Below are 17,638 nucleotides of genomic sequence, written 5' to 3' on the forward strand. Positions count from 1 at the left end.
GTAACTCCAAATCCAGACCTCTATGGGTTAATACATTTGATTTCCATTGATAATTTTTGCGTGATTTTGTTGTCAGCACATTCAACTATGTAAAGAACAAAGTATGTAATAAGAATATTTCATTCATTCATTCAGATCTAGGATGTGTTATTTTAGTGTTCCCTTTATTTTTGTGAGCAGTGTATATATATATATATATATATATATATATATATATATAAATATAGCACACATATGTCGCAAACACACACACACAGCTGTATATTTACACCTGTATGTCACATACACACCACACACACTCATATATATCCTTAGATAGCACACATGTATGTCATAAGCACACACATACACAGCTACAGTATACAGTAGCACATGTCATACACACTCACACACACCCCTCTTTCACAATATGATTAAACACAGCCATCATTTAAAGTGAATAGATAACCCGCCATTCTTTATTAAAGACTCCAATGCATCCCCAGGCATGAGAGTCAGACATGAGAGGAATAGAGGGACCCGGCCAGCATCACAGACACCCTCCCTCCTACCTGGCAACCCAGACATGAGATACACACCCCTGTTTGCTGCTGCAGCAGAGTCTGTGGACTGGAGCCTCACTCGAGCGGCTCTCCCAATGAGAACTTACTGAGAGGAGCTCCCCCTAGTGTACAGTCAGCCAGCCTTCGGCTCTGCCTCTCTCAATGTAAAATAAAGACAGCTGCTGCGCATGCCGCACACAACCTGTGGAGCTCCACCATCTCACCTCCGACAGACTCGACAAAGTTGTGCGCCCTTATCAGTCCTGCGCTCTACACAGCCGCGTAGTCGGCGTATGCGTAGGGCCGGGCCTGGCCGACGTCGGAGGGTTAGACAGCAGGAGGGGGTGGAAAGGGTCAGGCTGTGAGGCACCTGGGGGAGGGTTGTTAGACTGCTGGGGGTGGGGGGGGATAGGGTGAGGCTGCAGGACTGGACAGTTAGGTTAGGCGGCGGGAGGGCTAGGGTTAGGGTTAGGTTGTGCGACTGGACAGTTAGGGATAGGCTGAGGGATGGGAGGGGTAGGGTTAGGCACTAGAGGGAGGGTTAGGCTGCGGGAGAGGAGAGTTAGGCACTAGGGGGAGGGTTAGGCTGTAGGAGGGGAGAGTTAGGGTTACGCACTAGGGGGAGGGTTAGGCTGCGGGAGGGCAGAGTTAGGCACTAGGGATAGGGCTAGGCTGCGGGAGGGGAGAGTTAGGGTTAGGCACTAGGGGGAGGGTTAGGATGCGGGAGGGGAGAGTTAGGGTTAGGCACTAGGGGGAGGGTTAGGCTGGGGGAGGGCAGAGTTAGGCACTAGGGATAGGGTTAGGCTGCAGGAGGGGAGAGTTAGGGTTAGGCACTAGGGGAGGGTTAGGATGTGGGAGGGAAGAGTTAGACACTAGGGGGAGGGTTAGGCACTAGGGAGAGGGTTAGGATGCGGGAGGGGAGAGTTAGGCACTAGGGGGAGGGTTAGGATGCGGGAGGGGAGAGTTAGGGTTAGGCACTAGGGGGAGGGTTAGGCTGCGGGAGGGCAGAGTTAGGCACTAGGGATAGGGTTAGGCTGCGGGAGGGGAGAGTTAGGGTTAGGCACTAGGGGGAGGGTTAGGCTGCGGGAGGGCAGAGTTAGGCACTAGGGATAGGGTTAGGCTGCAGGAGGGGAGAGTTAGGGTTAGGCACTAGGGGAGGGTTAGGATGTGGGAGGGAAGAGTTAGACACTAGGGGGAGGGTTAGGCTGCGGGAGGGGAGAGTTAGGGTTAGGCACTAGGGAGAGGGTTAGGATGCGGGAGGGGAGAGTTAGGCACTAGGGGGAGGGTTAGGATGCGGGAGGGGAGAGTTAGGGTTAGGCACTAGGGGGAGGGTTAGGCTGCGGGAGGGCAGAGTTAGGCACTAGGGATAGGGTTAGGCTGCGGGAGGGGAGAGTTAGGGTTAGGCACTAGGGGGAGGGTTAGGCTGCGGGAGGGCAGAGTTAGGCACTAGGGATAGGGTTAGGCTGCAGGAGGGGAGAGTTAGGGTTAGGCACTAGGGGAGGGTTAGGATGTGGGAGGGAAGAGTTAGACACTAGGGGGAGGGTTAGGCTGCGGGAGGGGAGAGTTAGGGTTAGGCACTAGGGGGAGGGTTAGGCTGCGGGAGGGGAGAGTTAGAGTTAGGCACTAGGGAGAGGGTTAGGATGCGGGAGGGGAGAGTTAGGGTTAGGCACTAGGGGGAGGGTTAGGCTGCGGGAGGGGAGAGTTAGAGTTAGGCACCAGGGGAGGGTTAGGATGTGGGAGGGAAGAGTTAGACACTAGGGGGAAGGTTAGGCTGCGGGAGGGGAGAGTTAGGGTTAGGCACTAGGGCAGGGGTCTTCAACCCGTGGCCAGCGGGCCACAGGTGGCCCGCTGCTATGGTTTCCATGGCCCGCCGACGCGCCCGCCCGCAGCGCACATATGGACACAAAAAAAACATTTTTTTCCCTTTCCCGGAGTCATGTGACTCCCCCGCACTGTCACTGGTTGCCTGTGAAGAAGGGGAGTAGTTCCTCTTAGGCTGGTCAGTGGTCTGGTCACCCTTACTGTGTCTCCCTCCCTGTGTCTCCCTCCGCCTGCAGTGTTGAATAGGTGGGTGAGAGCGGCGGGGACCCGGCTGGGGGGGGTGCGGCAAGTTACCATTGAGAGCAGGGGGCAGTGCGGGAACCCGGCGGGCGGGAGCGGAGGGGGTGCGGCAGCATGTATGCAGCCTGAGCATGGCTGTGTGCGGCGGGGACCCGGCGCGGGGGGGGGGGGGGGGGGGCTGCGGCAGGAGAATAAAAGTGTATAAGTGTTGAGGGCAGGGGGCAGTGCAGGAACCCGGCGTGCGGGAGCGGCGGGGACGGGGGTGCGGCAGCCTGAGCATGGCAGTGAATAAATTAGTATTGAGGGCAGGGGGCGTGGCGGGGGACCCAGCAGGGGGTGTATTAAGTATTAAGAGCAGAGATGGCAGGGAGCATGCTTTGACAATGCTGCTGTCTGTCTGTGATGGGGAGGAGGGAGGGTATGATAGCACCTATGTCTTGACATAGGCGCTATCATACCCTCCCTCCCCCCATCACAGACAGACAGCAGCAATATTGTGAAAGCATGCCCACATTATACCCACCAGTCCAGTGATACTGCCGTATGAGTCCAGTTCAGTGCTTACAGACCAACATCTTGAGAATACTCTGCGCATAGCGACTTCTAACATTGATGCCAACATCGACAAGCTGGCCAAGCAAAAACAATGCCAAGTTTCCCACTGATATGAACTTATTAAAATAACAAAGGTAAAGTAGACCATGTTTCATTCATTAAATTACAATAATTATCTTTTGAAGTCTTTTTTATGGTCTTATGAGTCTAGAAAAGGTCTCATTACAATCATAAATTAAAATTTAGATTCTAAATACCGCAGTATAGCTTAGTGGCCCTCGGCTTCGTTTCATTTTTTTATGTGGCCACACTGTCTTAAAGGTTGAAGACCCCTGCACTAGGGTGAGGGTTAGGATGCGGGAGGGGAGAGTTAGGCACTAGGGGGAGGGTTAGGTTGCGGGAGGGGAGAGTTAGGGTTAGGCACTAGGGGGAGGGTTAGGCTGCTGGAGGGGAGAGTTAGGGTTAGGCACTAGGGGGAGGGTTAGGCTGCGGGAGAGGAGAGTTAGGGTTAGGCACTAGGGGGAGGGTTAGGCACAAGGGTTAGGCTGCAGGAGGGGAGAGTTAGGCACTAGGGGGAGGGTTAGGATGCGGGAGTGGAGAGTTAGGGTTAGGCACTAGGGGGAAGGTTAGGCTGCGGGAGGGGAGAGTTAGGGTTAGGCACTAGGGTGAGGGTTAGGATGCGGGAGGGGAGAGTTAGGCACTAGGGGGAGGGTTAGGTTGCGGGAGGGGAGAGTTAGGGTTAGGCACTAGGGTGAGGGTTAGGATGCGGGAGGGGAGAGTTAGGCACTAGGGGGAGGGTTAGGTTGCGGGAGGGGAGAGTTAGGGTTAGGCACTAGGGGGAGGGTTAGGCTGCGGGAGGGGAGAGTTAGGGTTAGGCACTAGGGTGAGGGTTAGGATGCGGGAGGGGAGAGTTAGGCACTAGGGGGAGGGTTAGGTTGCGGGAGGGGAGAGTTAGGGTTAGGCACTAGGGGGAGGGTTAGGCTGCGGGAGGGGAGAGTTAGGGTTAGGCACTAGGGGGAGGGTTAGGCTGCGGGAGAAGAGAGTTAGGGTTAGGCACTAGGGGGAGGGTTAGGCTGCGGGAGGGGAGAGTTAGGGTTAGGCACTAGGGGGAGGGTTCGGATGCGGGAGGGGAGAGTTAAGTTAGGCACTAGGGAGAGGGTTAGGCTGCGGGAGAGGAGAGTTAGGGTTAGGCACTAGGGGGAGGGTTAGGCTGCGGGAGGGGAGAGTTAGGGTTAGGCACTAGGGGGAGGGTTCGGATGCGGGAGGGGAGAGTTAGGGTTAGGCACTAGGGGGAGGGTTAGGCTGCGGGAGAGGAGAGTTAGGGTTAGGCACTAGGGGGAGGGTTAGGCACGAGGCTTAGGCTGCAGGAGGGGAGAGTTAGGCACTAGGGGGAGGGTTAGGGTGCGGGAGGGGAGAGTTAGGCACTAGGGGGAGGGTTAGGCTGCAGGAGGGGAGAGTTAGGGTTAGGCACTAGGGGGAGGGTTAGGCTGCGGGAGGGGAGAGTTAGGGTTAGGCACTAGGGGGAGGGTTAAGCTGCGGGAGAGGAGAGTTAGGGTTAGGCACTAGGGGGAGGGTTAGGCTGCGGGAGGGGAGAGTTAGGGTTAGGCACTAGGGGGAGGGTTCGGATGCGGGAGGGGAGAGTTAGGTTAGGCACTAGGGAGAGGGTTAGGCTGCGGGAGAGGAGAGTTAGGGTTAGGCACTAGGGGGAGGGTTAGACTGCGGGAGGGGAGAGTTAGGGTTAAGCACTAGGGGGAGGGTTCGGATGCGGGAGGGGAGAGTTAGGGTTAGGCACTAGGGGGAGGGTTCGGATGCGGGAGGGGAGAGTTAGGTTAGGCACTAGGGAGAGGGTTAGGCTGTAGGAGAGGAGAGTTAGGGTTAGGCACTAGGGTGAGGGTTCGGATGGGGGAGGGGAGAGTTAGGTTAGGCACTAGGGAGAGGGTTAGGCTATAGGAGAGGAGAGTTAGGGTTAGGCACTAGGGGGAGGGTTAGGATGCGGGAGGGGAGAGTTAGAGTTAGGCACTAGGGGGAGGGTTAGGATGTGGGAGGGAAGAGTTAGGCACTAGGGGGAGGGTTAGGCTGCAGGAGGGAAGAGTTAGGCACTAGGGGGAGGGTTAGGCTGCGGGAGGGCAGAGTTAGGGTTAGGCACTAGGGGGAGGGTTAGGATGCGGGAGGGGAGAGTTAGGGTTAGGCACTAGGGGGAGGGTTAGGCTGGGGGAGGGCAGAGTTAGGCACTAGGGGAAGAGTTAGGCTGCAGGAGGGGAGAGTTAGGGTTAGGCACTAGGGGGAGGGTTAGGCTGCGGGAGGGGATAGTTAGGGTTAGGCACTAGGTGGAGGGTTAGGCTGTAGGAGAGGAGAGTTAGGGTTAGGCACTAGGGGGAGGGTTCGGATGCGGGAGGGGAGAGTTAGGTTAGGCACTAGGGAGAGGGTTAGGCTGTAGGAGAGGAGAGTTAGGGTTAGGCACTAGGGGGAGGGTTAGGATGCGGGAGGGGAGAGTTAGAGTTAGGCACTAGGGGGAGGGTTAGGATGTGGGAGGGAAGAGTTAGGCACTAGGGGGAGGGTTAGGCTGCAGGAGGGGAGAGTTAGGCACTAGGGGGAGGGTTAGGCTGCGGGAGGGCAGAGTTAGGGTTAGGCACTAGGGGGAGGGTTAGGATGCGGGAGGGGAGAGTTAGGGTTAGGCACTAGGGGGAGGGTTAGGTTGCGGGAGGGGAGGGTTAGGCACTAGGGGGAGGGTTAGGCACTAGGGGGAGGGTTAGGCTGCGGGAGGGGAGAGTTAGGCACTAGAGGGAGGGTTAGGATGCGGGAGGGGAGAGTTAGGGTTAGGCACTAGGGGGAGGGTTAGGCTGGGGGAGGGCAGAGTTAGGCACTAGGGGAAGAGTTAGGCTGCAGGAGGGGAGAGTTAGGGTTAGGCACTAGGGGGAGGGTTAGGCTGCGGGAGGGGATAGTTAGGGTTAGGCACTAGGTGGAGGGTTAGGCTGTAGGAGAGGAGAGTTAGGGTTAGGCGCTAGGGGGAGGGTTCGGATGCGGGAGGGGAGAGTTAGGTTAGGCACTAGGGAGAGGGTTAGGCTGTAGGAGAGGAGAGTTAGGGTTAGGCACTAGGGGGAGGGTTAGGATGCGGGAGGGGAGAGTTAGAGTTAGGCACTAGGGGGAGGGTTAGGATGTGGGAGGGAAGAGTTAGGCACTAGGGGGAGGGTTAGGCTGCAGGAGGGGAGAGTTAGGCACTAGGGGGAGTGTTAGGCTGCGGGAGGGCAGAGTTAGGGTTAGGCACTAGGGGGAGGGTTAGGATGCGGGAGGGGAGAGTTAGGGTTAGGCACTAGGGGGAGGGTTAGGTTGCGGGAGGGGAGGGTTAGGCACTAGGGGGAGGGTTAGGCACTAGGGGGAGGGTTAGGCTGCGGGAGGGGAGAGTTAGGCACTAGAGGGAGGGTTAGGATGCGGGAGGGGAGAGTTAGGGTTAGGCACTAGGGGGAGGGTTAGGCTGGGGGAGGGCAGAGTTAGGCACTAGGGGAAGAGTTAGGCTGCAAGAGGGGAGAGTTAGGGTTAGGCACTAGGGGGAGGGTTAGGCTGCGGGAGGGGATAGTTAGGGTTAGGCACTAGGTGGAGGGTTAGGCTGCGGGAGGGGATAGTTAGGGTTAGGCACTAGGTGGAGGGTTAGGCTGTAGGAGAGGAGAGTTAGGGTTAGGAGCTAGGGGGAGGGTTCGGATGCGGGAGGGGAGAGTTAGGTTAGGCACTAGGGAGAGGGTTAGGCTGTAGGAGAGGAGAGTTAGGGTTAGGCACTAGGGGGAGGGTTAGGATGCGGGAGGGGAGAGTTAGAGTTAGGCACTAGGGGGAGGGTTAGGATGTGGGAGGGAAGAGTTAGGCACTAGGGGGAGGGTTAGGCTGCAGGAGGGGAGAGTTAGGCACTAGGGGGAGGGTTAGGCTGCGGGAGGGCAGAGTTAGGGTTAGGCACTAGGGGGAGGGTTAGGATGCGGGAGGGGAGAGTTAGGGTTAGGCACTAGGGGGAGGGTTAGGTTGCGGGAGGGGAGGGTTAGGCACTAGGGGGAGGGTTAGGCTGCGGGAGGGCAGAGTTAGGGTTAGGCACTAGGGGGAGGGTTAGGATGCGGGAGGGGAGAGTTAGGGTTAGGCACTAGGGGGAGGGTTAGGTTGCGGGAGGGGAGGGTTAGGCACTAGGGGGAGGGTTAGGCTGCGGGAGGGGAGAGTTAGGCACTAGAGGGAGGGTTAGGATGCGGGAGGGGAGAGTTAGGGTTAGGCACTAGGGGGAGGGTTAGGCTGCGGGCGAGGAGAGTTAGGCACTAGGGCTGCGGGACTGGACTAGAGTTATGCACACCCTGCTCTCTTCCGCCTCTGTGTTGTACCCTTCTGCCCTTTTCTGTCTCTCCCCTGCACCCCTCTTCTCAGATGTTCCCCCTCTCTAACCTTCTTTCCCCATCAGTTTGCTTCTTTATTGTACCCTCTGCCTCCCCCTCCCCCCCTTATTCAGTAAATACTTGTGCTCCTCTCTGCCAGCAGGTCACTGTTACTAGTATGCTTGAATCTCTTGTCTCCTCCAGTTCCCTAAAGTCTGCACCATAACCACCAATCTCTACTCCCTGAGGCAGGGGAAGGAGCACATGTTCCCGGTGACCATGAATGGGAAGGAGGACGTCCTGTGGAGCTCAGAGTTAGAAAGGTAAATTGTGATGCTGCTGGTGTGGACTGGGAGCGGACGCAGCGTAGGTCACTGCGAGGTAATTATATGGCTACACACAATCAGTACTGGGATTATGTACACACACACCATGGGACATATATATACATGTGGGCATTATACACAGGTGCAGCAGAACATACATGTAGGCATTATACACAGGTGCAGCAGTATATACATGTGGGCGTTATACACAGATGCAGCAGTATATACATCAGGGAGTTATACACAGGGGCAGCAGTATATACATGTGAGCATTATACAGAGGTGCAGCAGTATATACATGTGGGCATTATACATAGGTGCAGTAGTATATACATGTGAGCATTATACACAGATGCAGCAGTATATACATGTGGGCATTATACACAGGGGCAGCAGTATATACATGTGAGCATTATACACAGGTGCAGCAGTATATACATGTGGGCATTATACACAGGGGCAGCAGTATATACATGTGAGCATTATACACAGGTGCAGCAGTATATACATGTGAGCATTATACACAGGTGCAGCAGTATATACATGTGGGCATTATACACAGGTGCAGCGGTATATACATGTGGACATTATATACAGGTGGAGCGGTATATACATGTGGGCATTATACACAGGTGCAGCAGAATATACATGTGGGCATTATACACAAGTGCAGCAGTATATACATGTGAACATTATACGCAGGTGCAGCAGTATGTACATGTGGCCATTATACACAGGTGCAGCGGTATATACATGTGGGTGTTATACACAGGTGCTAGGTATATACATGTGGCCATTATACACAGGTGCAGCAGTATATGCATGTGGGCATTATACAAAGGGGCAGCGGAATATACGTGTGGCCATTATATACAGGTGCAGCAGTATATACATGTGGGCATTATAAACAGGTGCCGCAGTATATACATGTAAGCATTATACACAGGTGCAGCAGTATATACATGTGGACATTATACACCAGGCATGTCCAAATTACGTTCCTCCAGCTGTTGAGAAACTACACATCCCAGCATGCCCTGACACAGCTTTAGCGTTCTCTGACAGCAAAACTGTGTCAGGGCATGCTGGGATATGTAGTTTCACAACAGCTGGAGGGCCGCAGTTTGGACAGTCTGTCTGCGGAAGGTGTAGGGTCACCTGTCTGCATGAGGGAGGTGTAGGGTCACCTGTCTATATGCAGGAGGCATAGGGTCACCTGTGTGTATGAGGGAGGCATAGGGTCACCTGTGTGTATGAGGGAGGCGTAGGGTCACCTGTCTGTATGAGGATGGAGTAGGGTCACCTGTCTGTGTGAAGAACGCGTAGGGTCACCTGTCTGTGTGAGGGTGGCGTAGGGTTGTCTGTGTGAGGGAGGCGTAGGGTCACCTGTCTGTGTGAGGGAGGCGTAGGGTCACCTGTCTGTGTGAGGGAGGCGTAGGGTCACCTGTCACCTGTCTGTGTGAGGGAGGCGTAGGGTCACCTGTCACCTGTCTGTGTGAGGGAGGCGTAGGGTGACCTGTCTGTGTGAGGGAGGCGTAGGGTCACCTGTCAACTGTGTGTATGAGGGAGGCGTAGGGTCACCTGTGTGTATGAGGGAGGCGTAGGGTCACCTGTCTGTGTGAGGGAGGCGTAGGGTCACCTGTCACATGTGTGTATGTGGGAGGCGTAGGGTCACATGTGTGTATGAGGGAGGCGTAGGGTCACCTGTGTGTATGAGGGAGATGTAGGGTCACCTGTCTGTGTGAGGGAGGCGTAGGGTCACCTGTCACATGTGTGTACGAGGGAGGCATAGGGTCACATGTGTGTATGAGGGAGGCGTAGGGTCACCTGTGTGTATGAGGGAGGTGTAGGGTCACCTGTCTGTTGAGGGAGGCGTAGGGTCATCTGTCACCTGTCTGTGTGAGGGAGGCGTAGGGTCACATGTCTGTGTGAGTGAGGCTTAGGGTCACCTGTCACCTGTCTGTGTGAGGGAGGCGTAGGGTCACCTGTCTGTGTGAGGGAGGCGTAGGGTCACCTGTCTGTGTGAGGGAGGCGTAGGGTCACCTGTCTGTGTGAGGGAGGCGTAGGGTCACCTGTCACATGTGTGTATGAGGGAGGCGTAGGGTCACCTGTCACCTGTCTGTGTGAGGGAGGCGTAGGGTCACCTGTCTGTGTGAGGGAGGCGTAGGGTCACCTGTCACATGTGTGTATGAGGGAGGCGTAGGGTCACGTGTGTATGAGGGAGGCGTAGGGTCACGTGTGTATGAGGGAGGCGTAGGGTCACGTGTGTGTATGAAGGAGGCGTAGGGTCACCTGTGTGTATGAGGGAGGTGTAGGGTCACCTGTCTATGTGAGGGAGGCGTAGGGTCATCTGTCACCTGTCTGTGTGAGGGAGGCGTAGGGTCACCTGTGTGTATGAGGGAGGCGTAGGGTCACCTGTGTGTGTGAGGGAGGTGTAGGGTAACCTGTCTGTGTGAGGGAGGCGTAGGGTCACCTGTCTGTGTGAGGGAGGCGTAGGGTCACCTGTCACATGTGTGTATGAGGGAGGCGTAGGGTCACCTGTCACCTGTCTGTGTGAGTGAGGCATAGGGTCACATGTCTGTGTGAGGGAGGCGCAGGGTCACCTGTCACCTGTCTGTGTGAGGGAGGCGTAGGGTCACCTGTCTGTGTCAGGGAGGCGTAGGGTCACCTGTGTGTATGAGGGAGGCGTAGGGTCACCTGTGTGTGTGAGGGAGGCGTAGGGTCACCTGTCTGTGTGAGGGAAGCGTAGGGTCACCTGTCACATGTGTGTATGAGGGAGGCGTAGGGTCACCTGTCACCTGTCTGTGTGAGGGAGGCGTAGGGTCACATGTCTGTGTGAGTGAGGCTTAGGGTCACCTGTCACCTGTCTGTGTGAGGGAGGCGTAGGGTCACCTGTCTGATTGAGGGAGGCGTAGGGTCACCTGTGTGTATGAGGGAGGCGTAGGGTCACCTGTGTGTATGAGGGAGGCGTAGGGTCACCTGTGTGTGTGAGGGAGGCGTAGGGTCACCTGTCTGTGTGAGGGAGGCGTAGGGTCACCTGTCTGTGTGAGGGAGGCGTAGGGTCACCTGTCACGTGTGTATGAGGGAGGCGTAGGGTCACCTGTGTGTGTGAGGGAGGCGTAGGGTCACCTGTCTGTGTGAGGGAGGCGTAGGGTCACCTGTCACATGTGTGTATGAGGGAGGCGTAGGGTCACCTGTCACCTGTCTGTGTGAGGGAGGCGTAGGGTCACCTGTCTGTGTGAGGGAGGCGTAGGGTCACCTGTGTGTATGAGGGAGGCGTAGGGTCACCTGTGTGTGAGGGAGGCGTAGGGTCACCTGTCTGTGTGAGGGAGGCGTAGGGTCACCTGTCACATGTGTGTATGAGGGAGGCGTAGGGTCACCTGTCACCTGTCTGTGTGAGGGAGGCGTAGGGTCACATGTCTGTGTGAGGGAGGCGTAGGGTCACCTGTCACCTGTCTGTGTGAGGGAAGCGTAGGGTCACCTGTCTGTGTGAGGGAGGCGTAGGGTCACATGTCTGTGTGAGGGAGGCGTAGGGTCACCTGTCACCTGTCTGTGTGAGGGAGGCATAGGGTCACATGTCTGTGTGAGGGAGGCGTAGGGTCACCTGTCTGTGTGAGGGAGGCGTAGGGTCACCTGTCACATGTGTGTATGAGGGAGGCGTAGGGTCACGTGTGTATGAGGGAGGCGTAGGGTCACATGTGTGTATGAGGTAGGCGTAGGGTCACGTGTGTATGAGGGAGGCGTAGGGTCACGTGTGTATGAGGGAGGCGTAGGGTCACCTGTGTGTATGAGGGAGGTGTAGGGTCACCTGTCTGTGTGAGGGAGGCGTAGGGTCACCTGTCTGTGTGAGGGAGGCGTAGGGTCACCTGTGTGTATGAGGGAGGCGTAGGGTCACCTGTGTGTGTGAGGGAGGCGTAGGGTCACCTGTCTGTGTGAGGGAGGCGTAGGGTCACCTGTCTGTGTGAGGGAGGCATAGGGTCACCTGTCACATGTGTGTATGAGGGAGGCGTAGGGTCACCTGTCACCTGTCTGTGTGAGGGAGGCGTAGGGTCACATGTCTGTGTGAGGGAGGCGTAGAGTCACCTGTCACCTGTCTGTGTGAGGGAGGCGTAGGGTCACCTGTCTGTGTGAGGGAGGCGTAGGGTCACCTGTGTGTATGAGGGAGGCGTAGGGTCACCTGTGTGTGTAAGGGAGGCATAGGGTCACCTGTCTTTGTGAGGGAGGCGTAGGGTCACCTGTCACATGTGTGTATGAGGGAGGCGTAGGGTCACCTGTCACCTGTCTGTATGAGGGAGGCGTAGGGTCACATGTCTGTGTGAGGGAGGCGTAGGGTCACCTGTCACCTGTCTGTGTGAGGGAGGCGTAGGGTCACCTGTCTGTGTGAGGGAGGCGTAGGGTCACCTGTGTGTATGAGGGAGGCGTAGGGTCACCTGTGTGTGAGGGAGGCGTAGGGTCACCTGTCTGTGTGAGGGAGGCGTAGGGTCACCTGTCACATGTGTGTATGAGGGAGGCGTAGGGTCACCTGTCACCTGTCTGTGTGAGGGAGGCGTAGGGTCACATGTCTGTGTGAGGGAGGCGTAGGGTCACCTGTCACCTGTCTGTGTGAGGGAAGCGTAGGGTCACCTGTCACATGTGTGTATGAGGGAGGCGTAGGGTCACCTGTCACCTGTCTGTGTGAGGGAGGCGTAGGGTCACCTGTCTGTGTGAGGGAGGCGTAGGGTCACCTGTCACATGTGTGTATGAGGGAGGCGTAGGGTCACATGTGTGTATGAGGGAGGCGTAGGGTCACGTGTGTATGAGGGAGGCGTAGGGTCACGTGTGTGTATGAAGGAGGCGTAGGGTCACCTGTGTGTATGAGGGAGGTGTAGGGTCACCTGTCTATGTGAGGGAGGCGTAGGGTCACCTGTCACCTGTCTGTGTGAGGGAGGCGTAGGGTCATCTGTGTGTATGAGGGAGGCGTAGGGTCACCTGTGTGTGTGAGGGAGGTGTAGGGTCACCTGTCTGTGTGAGGGAGGCGTAGGGTCACCTGTCTGTGTGAGGGAGGCGTAGGATCACCTGTCATATGTGTGTATGAGGGAGGCGTAGGGTCACCTGTCACCTGTCTGTGTGAGTGAGGCATAGGGTCACATGTCTGTGTGAGGGAGGCGCAGGGTCACCTGTCACCTGTCTGTGTGAGGGAGGCGTAGGGTCACCTGTCTGTGTCAGGGAGGCGTAGGGTCACCTGTGTGTATGAGGGAGGCGTAGGGTCACCTGTGTGTGTGAGGGAGGCGTAGGGTCACCTGTCTGTGTGAGGGAAGCGTAGGGTCACCTGTCACATGTGTGTATGAGGGAGGCGTAGGGTCACCTGTCACCTGTCTGTGTGAGGGAGGCGTAGGGTCACATGTCTGTGTGAGTGAGGCTTAGGGTCACCTGTCTGTGTGAGGGAGGCGTAGGGTCACCTGTCTGTGTGAGGGAGGCGTAGGGTCACCTGTGTGTATGAGGGAGGCGTAGGGTCACCTGTGTGTATGAGGGAGGCGTAGGGTCACCTGTGTGTGTGAGGGAGGCGTAGGGTCACCTGTCTGTGTGAGGGAGGCGTAGGGTCACCTGTCTGTGTGAGGGAGGCGTAGGGTCACCTGTCACATGTGTGTATGAGGGAGGCGTAGGGTCACCTGTGTGTGTGAGGGAGGCGTAGGGTCACCTGTCTGTGTGAGGGAGGTGTAGGGTCACCTGTCACATGTGTGTATGAGGGAGGCGTAGGGTCACCTGTCACCTGTCTGTGTGAGGGAGGCATAGGGTCACATGTCTGTGTGAGGGAGGCGTAGGGTCACCTGTCTGTGTGAGGGAGGCGTAGGGTCACCTGTCACATGTGTGTATGAGGGAGGCGTAGGGTCACGTGTGTATGAGGGAGGCGTAGGGTCACATGTGTGTATGAGGTAGGCGTAGGGTCACGTGTGTATGAGGGAGGCGTAGGGTCACGTGTGTATGAGGGAGGCGTAGGGTCACCTGTGTGTATGAGGGAGGTGTAGGGTCACCTGTCTGTGTGAGGGAGGCGTAGGGTCACCTGTCTGTGTGAGGGAGGCGTAGGGTCACCTGTGTGTATGAGGGAGGCGTAGGGTCACCTGTGTGTGTGAGGGAGGCGTAGGGTCACCTGTCTGTGTGAGGGAGGCGTAGGGTCACCTGTCTGTGTGAGGGAGGCATAGGGTCACCTGTCACATGTGTGTATGAGGGAGGCGTAGGGTCACCTGTCACCTGTCTGTGTGAGGGAGGCGTAGGGTCACATGTCTGTGTGAGGGAGGCGTAGAGTCACCTGTCACCTGTCTGTGTGAGGGAGGCGTAGGGTCACCTGTCTGTGTGAGGGAGGCGTAGGGTCACCTGTGTGTATGAGGGAGGCGTAGGGTCACCTGTGTGTGTGAGGGAGGCATAGGGTCACCTGTCTGTGTGAGGGAGGCGTAGGGTCACCTGTCACATGTGTGTATGAGGGAGGCGTAGGGTCACCTGTCACCTGTCTGTATGAGGGAGGCGTAGGGTCACATGTCTGTGTGAGGGAGGCGTAGGGTCACCTGTCTGTGTGAGGGAGGCGTAGGGTCACCTGTCTGTGTGAGGGAGGCGTAGGGTCACCTGTGTGTATGAGGGAGGCGTAGGGTCACCTGTGTGTGAGGGAGGCGTAGGGTCACCTGTCTGTGTGAGGGAGGCGTAGGGTCACCGGTCACATGTGTGTATGAGGGAGGCGTAGGGTCACCTGTCACCTGTCTGTGTGAGGGAGGCGTAGGGTCACATGTCTGTGTGAGGGAGGCGTAGGGTCACCTGTCACCTGTCTGTGTGAGGGAAGCGTAGGGTCACCTGTCTGTGTGAGGGAGGCGTAGGGTCACATGTCTGTGTGAGGGAGGCGTAGGGTCACCTGTCTGTGTGAGGGAGGCGTAGGGTCACCTGTCACCTGTCTGTGTGAGGCAACCGTAGGGTCACCTGTCACCTGTGTGTGTGAGGGAGGCGTAGGGTCACCTGTCTGTGAGAGGGAAGCGTAGGGTCACCTGTCACCTCTCTGTGTGAGGGAGGCGTAGGGTCACCTGTGTGTGTGAGGGAGGCGTAGGGTCACCTGTCTGTGTGAGGGAGGCATAGGGTCACCTGTGTGTCGTCCTTATTGCAGGATCTTTGGATTTCCTCCACATTACACTGATGTCTCCAAAATGAGCCGGGGCTCCCGGCAGAAACTCCTGGGCAGGTCCTGGAGCGTCCCGGTTATCCGCCACCTCTTCGCCCCCCTGAAGGAATATTTCGCCAGCGTGTAACGCCGACCACTATGGAGGACTGTGTACAAGTAATGTCTGCAGGAGGGCGAGAGAATGAAACAACGTGACCCACATCCTGCGCTGCTACACTATATGTATCATTCTGTGAGGCAGCTGTACTAAGCTCTGGAGAGAGATAAAGTACACAGCTGATTGGCTAGAACATTATCTCTCTCCAAGGCTTAATACATCTCCCCTGTTCTGTTTATTTTCTTTCTTTTTATTGTATTTTATTGTTAGATTAATGTTTGTTTGAATGGGAGCATTTGTGGCTTTCTGTTACTGATGTTTGTTATAAAACAAGGATGAGTGATTGACAACTGTGGCCCTGCGTGACTTGTGTGTGGCCCTTCGTAGTGTGTATACCCAGCGTGATAGCAGTCATTAGGGCGCATGCGTCCAGTAACACATACATTCCCCGTCCCCTTCTCATGTTTCCATGTCCTGTAGTGATACACGTTACAGCCGTGTCACCTCTTCCTCCGCCTCCTGTCTGCCGCGTGTCCTGTAGTGATACACGTTACAGCCGTGTCACCTCTTCCTCCGCCTCCTGTCTGCCGCGTGTCCTGTAGTGATACACGTTACAGCCGTGTCACCTCTTCCTCCGCCTCCTGTCTGCCGCGTGTCCTGTAGTGATACACGTTACAGCCGTGTCACCTCTTCCTCCGCCTCCTGTCTGCCGCGTGTCCTGTAGTGATACACGTTACAGCCGTGTCACCCCTTCCTCCGCCTCCTGTCTGCCGCGCGTCCTGTAGTGATACACGTTACAGCCGTGTCACCTCTTCCTCCGCCTCCTGTCTGTCGCGTGTCCTGTAGTGATACACGTTACAGCCGTGTCACCCCTTCCTCCGCCTCCTGTCTGCCGCGCGTCCTGTAGTGATACACGTTACAGCCGTGTCACCCCTTCCTCCGCCTCCTGTCTGTCGCGTGTCCTGTAGTGATACACGTTACAGCCGTGTCACCTCTTCCTCCGCCTCCTGTCTGTCGCGTGTCCTGTAGTGATACACGTTACAGCCGTGTCACCCCTTCCTCCGCCTCCTGTCTGCCGCGTGTCCTGTAGTGATACACGTTACAGCCGTGTCACCTCTTCCTCCGCCTCCTGTCTGTCGCGTGTCCTGTAGTGATACACGTTACAGCCGTGTCACCCCTTCCTCCGCCTCCTGTCTGCCGCGCGTCCTGTAGTGATACACGTTACAGCCGTGTCACCTCTTCCTCCGCCTCCTGTCTGCCGCGTGTCCTGTAGTGATACACGTTACAGCCGTGTCACCTCTTCCTCCGCCTCCTGTCTGCCGCGTGTCCTGTAGTGATAAACGTTACAGCCGTGTCACCTCTTCCTCCGCCTCCTGCTGCCGCGCGTCCTGTAGTGATACACGTTACAGCCGTGTCACCTCTTCCTCCTGCCTGCCGCGTGTCCTGTAGTGATACACGTTACAGCCGTGTCACCTCTTCCTCCGCCTCCTGTCTGCCGCGCGTCCTGTAGTGATACACGTTACAGCCGTGTCACCTCTTCCTCCCCCTCCTGTCTGCCGCGTGTCCTGTAGTGATACACGTTACAGCCGTGTCACCTCTTCCTCCGCCTCCTGTCTGCCGCGCGTCCTGTAGTGATACACGTTACAGCCGTGTCACCTCTTCCTCCGCCTCCTGTCTGCCGCGTGTCCTGTAGTGATAAACGTTACAGCCGTGTCACCTCTTCCTCCGCCTCCTGCTGCCGCGCGTCCTGTAGTGATACACGTTACAGCCGTGTCACCTCTTCCTCCTGCCTGCCGCGTGTCCTGTAGTGATACACGTTACAGCCGTGTCACCTCTTCCTCCGCCTCCTGTCTGCCGCGCGTCCTGTAGTGATACACGTTACAGCCGTGTCACCTCTTCCTCCCCCTCCTGTCTGCCGCGTGTCCTGTAGTGATACACGTTACAGCCGTGTCACCTCTTCCTCCGCCTCCTGTCTGCCGCGTGTCCTGTAGTGATACACGTTACAGCCGTGTCACCTCTTCCTCCGCCTCCTGTCTGCCGCGTGTCCTGTAGTGATACACGTTACAGCCGTGTCACCTCTTCCTCCGCCTCCTGTCTGCCGCGTGTCCTGTAGTGATACACGTTACAGCCGTGTCACCTCTTCCTCCGCCTCCTGTCTGCCGCGTGTCCTGTAGTGATACACGTTACAGCCGTGTCACCTCTTCCTCCGCCTCCTGTCTGCCGCGTGTCCTGTAGTGATACACGTTACAGCCGTGTCACCTCTTCCTCCGCCTCCTGTCTGCCGCGCGTCCTGTAGTGATACACGTTACAGCCGTGTCACCTCTTCCTCCGCCTCCTGTCTGCCGCGCGTCCTGTAGTGATACACGTTACAGCCGTGTCACCTCTTCCTCCGCCTCCTGTCTGCCGCGTGTCCTGTAGTGATACACGTTACAGCCGTGTCACCTCTTCCTCCGCCTCCTGTCTGCCGCGCGTCCTGTAGTGATACACGTTACAGCCGTGTCACCTCTTCCTCCGCCTCCTGTCTGCCGCGCGTCCTGTAGTGATACACGTTACAGCCGTGTCACCTCTTCCTCCGCCTC

The 17,638-nt window shown here is 56.9% G+C and overlaps 1 protein-coding gene across 2 annotated transcripts in view; it reads left to right on the plus strand.

Moving 5' to 3' along the window:
- LOC134911077 (DNA (cytosine-5)-methyltransferase 3A-like) overlaps positions 1-15,378 on the plus strand; it is a 104,340-nt gene extending 88,962 nt beyond the window's left edge. For both annotated transcript variants that reach the window (XM_063919460.1, XM_063919461.1), the window contains exons 15-16: positions 7,703-7,821; positions 14,948-15,378. In XM_063919460.1, the coding sequence (XP_063775530.1) occupies positions 7,703-7,821; positions 14,948-15,089 (261 nt within the window). In that variant the 3' untranslated portion in view covers positions 15,090-15,378. The remainder of the gene's footprint in view (positions 1-7,702; positions 7,822-14,947) is intronic.
- The last annotated feature ends 2,260 nt before the right edge of the window (positions 15,379-17,638 follow it).

Source organism: Pseudophryne corroboree, chromosome 4 (assembly GCF_028390025.1).
Source record: "Pseudophryne corroboree isolate aPseCor3 chromosome 4, aPseCor3.hap2, whole genome shotgun sequence".
In the NCBI taxonomy this organism is placed as follows: domain Eukaryota; kingdom Metazoa; phylum Chordata; class Amphibia; order Anura; family Myobatrachidae; genus Pseudophryne; species Pseudophryne corroboree.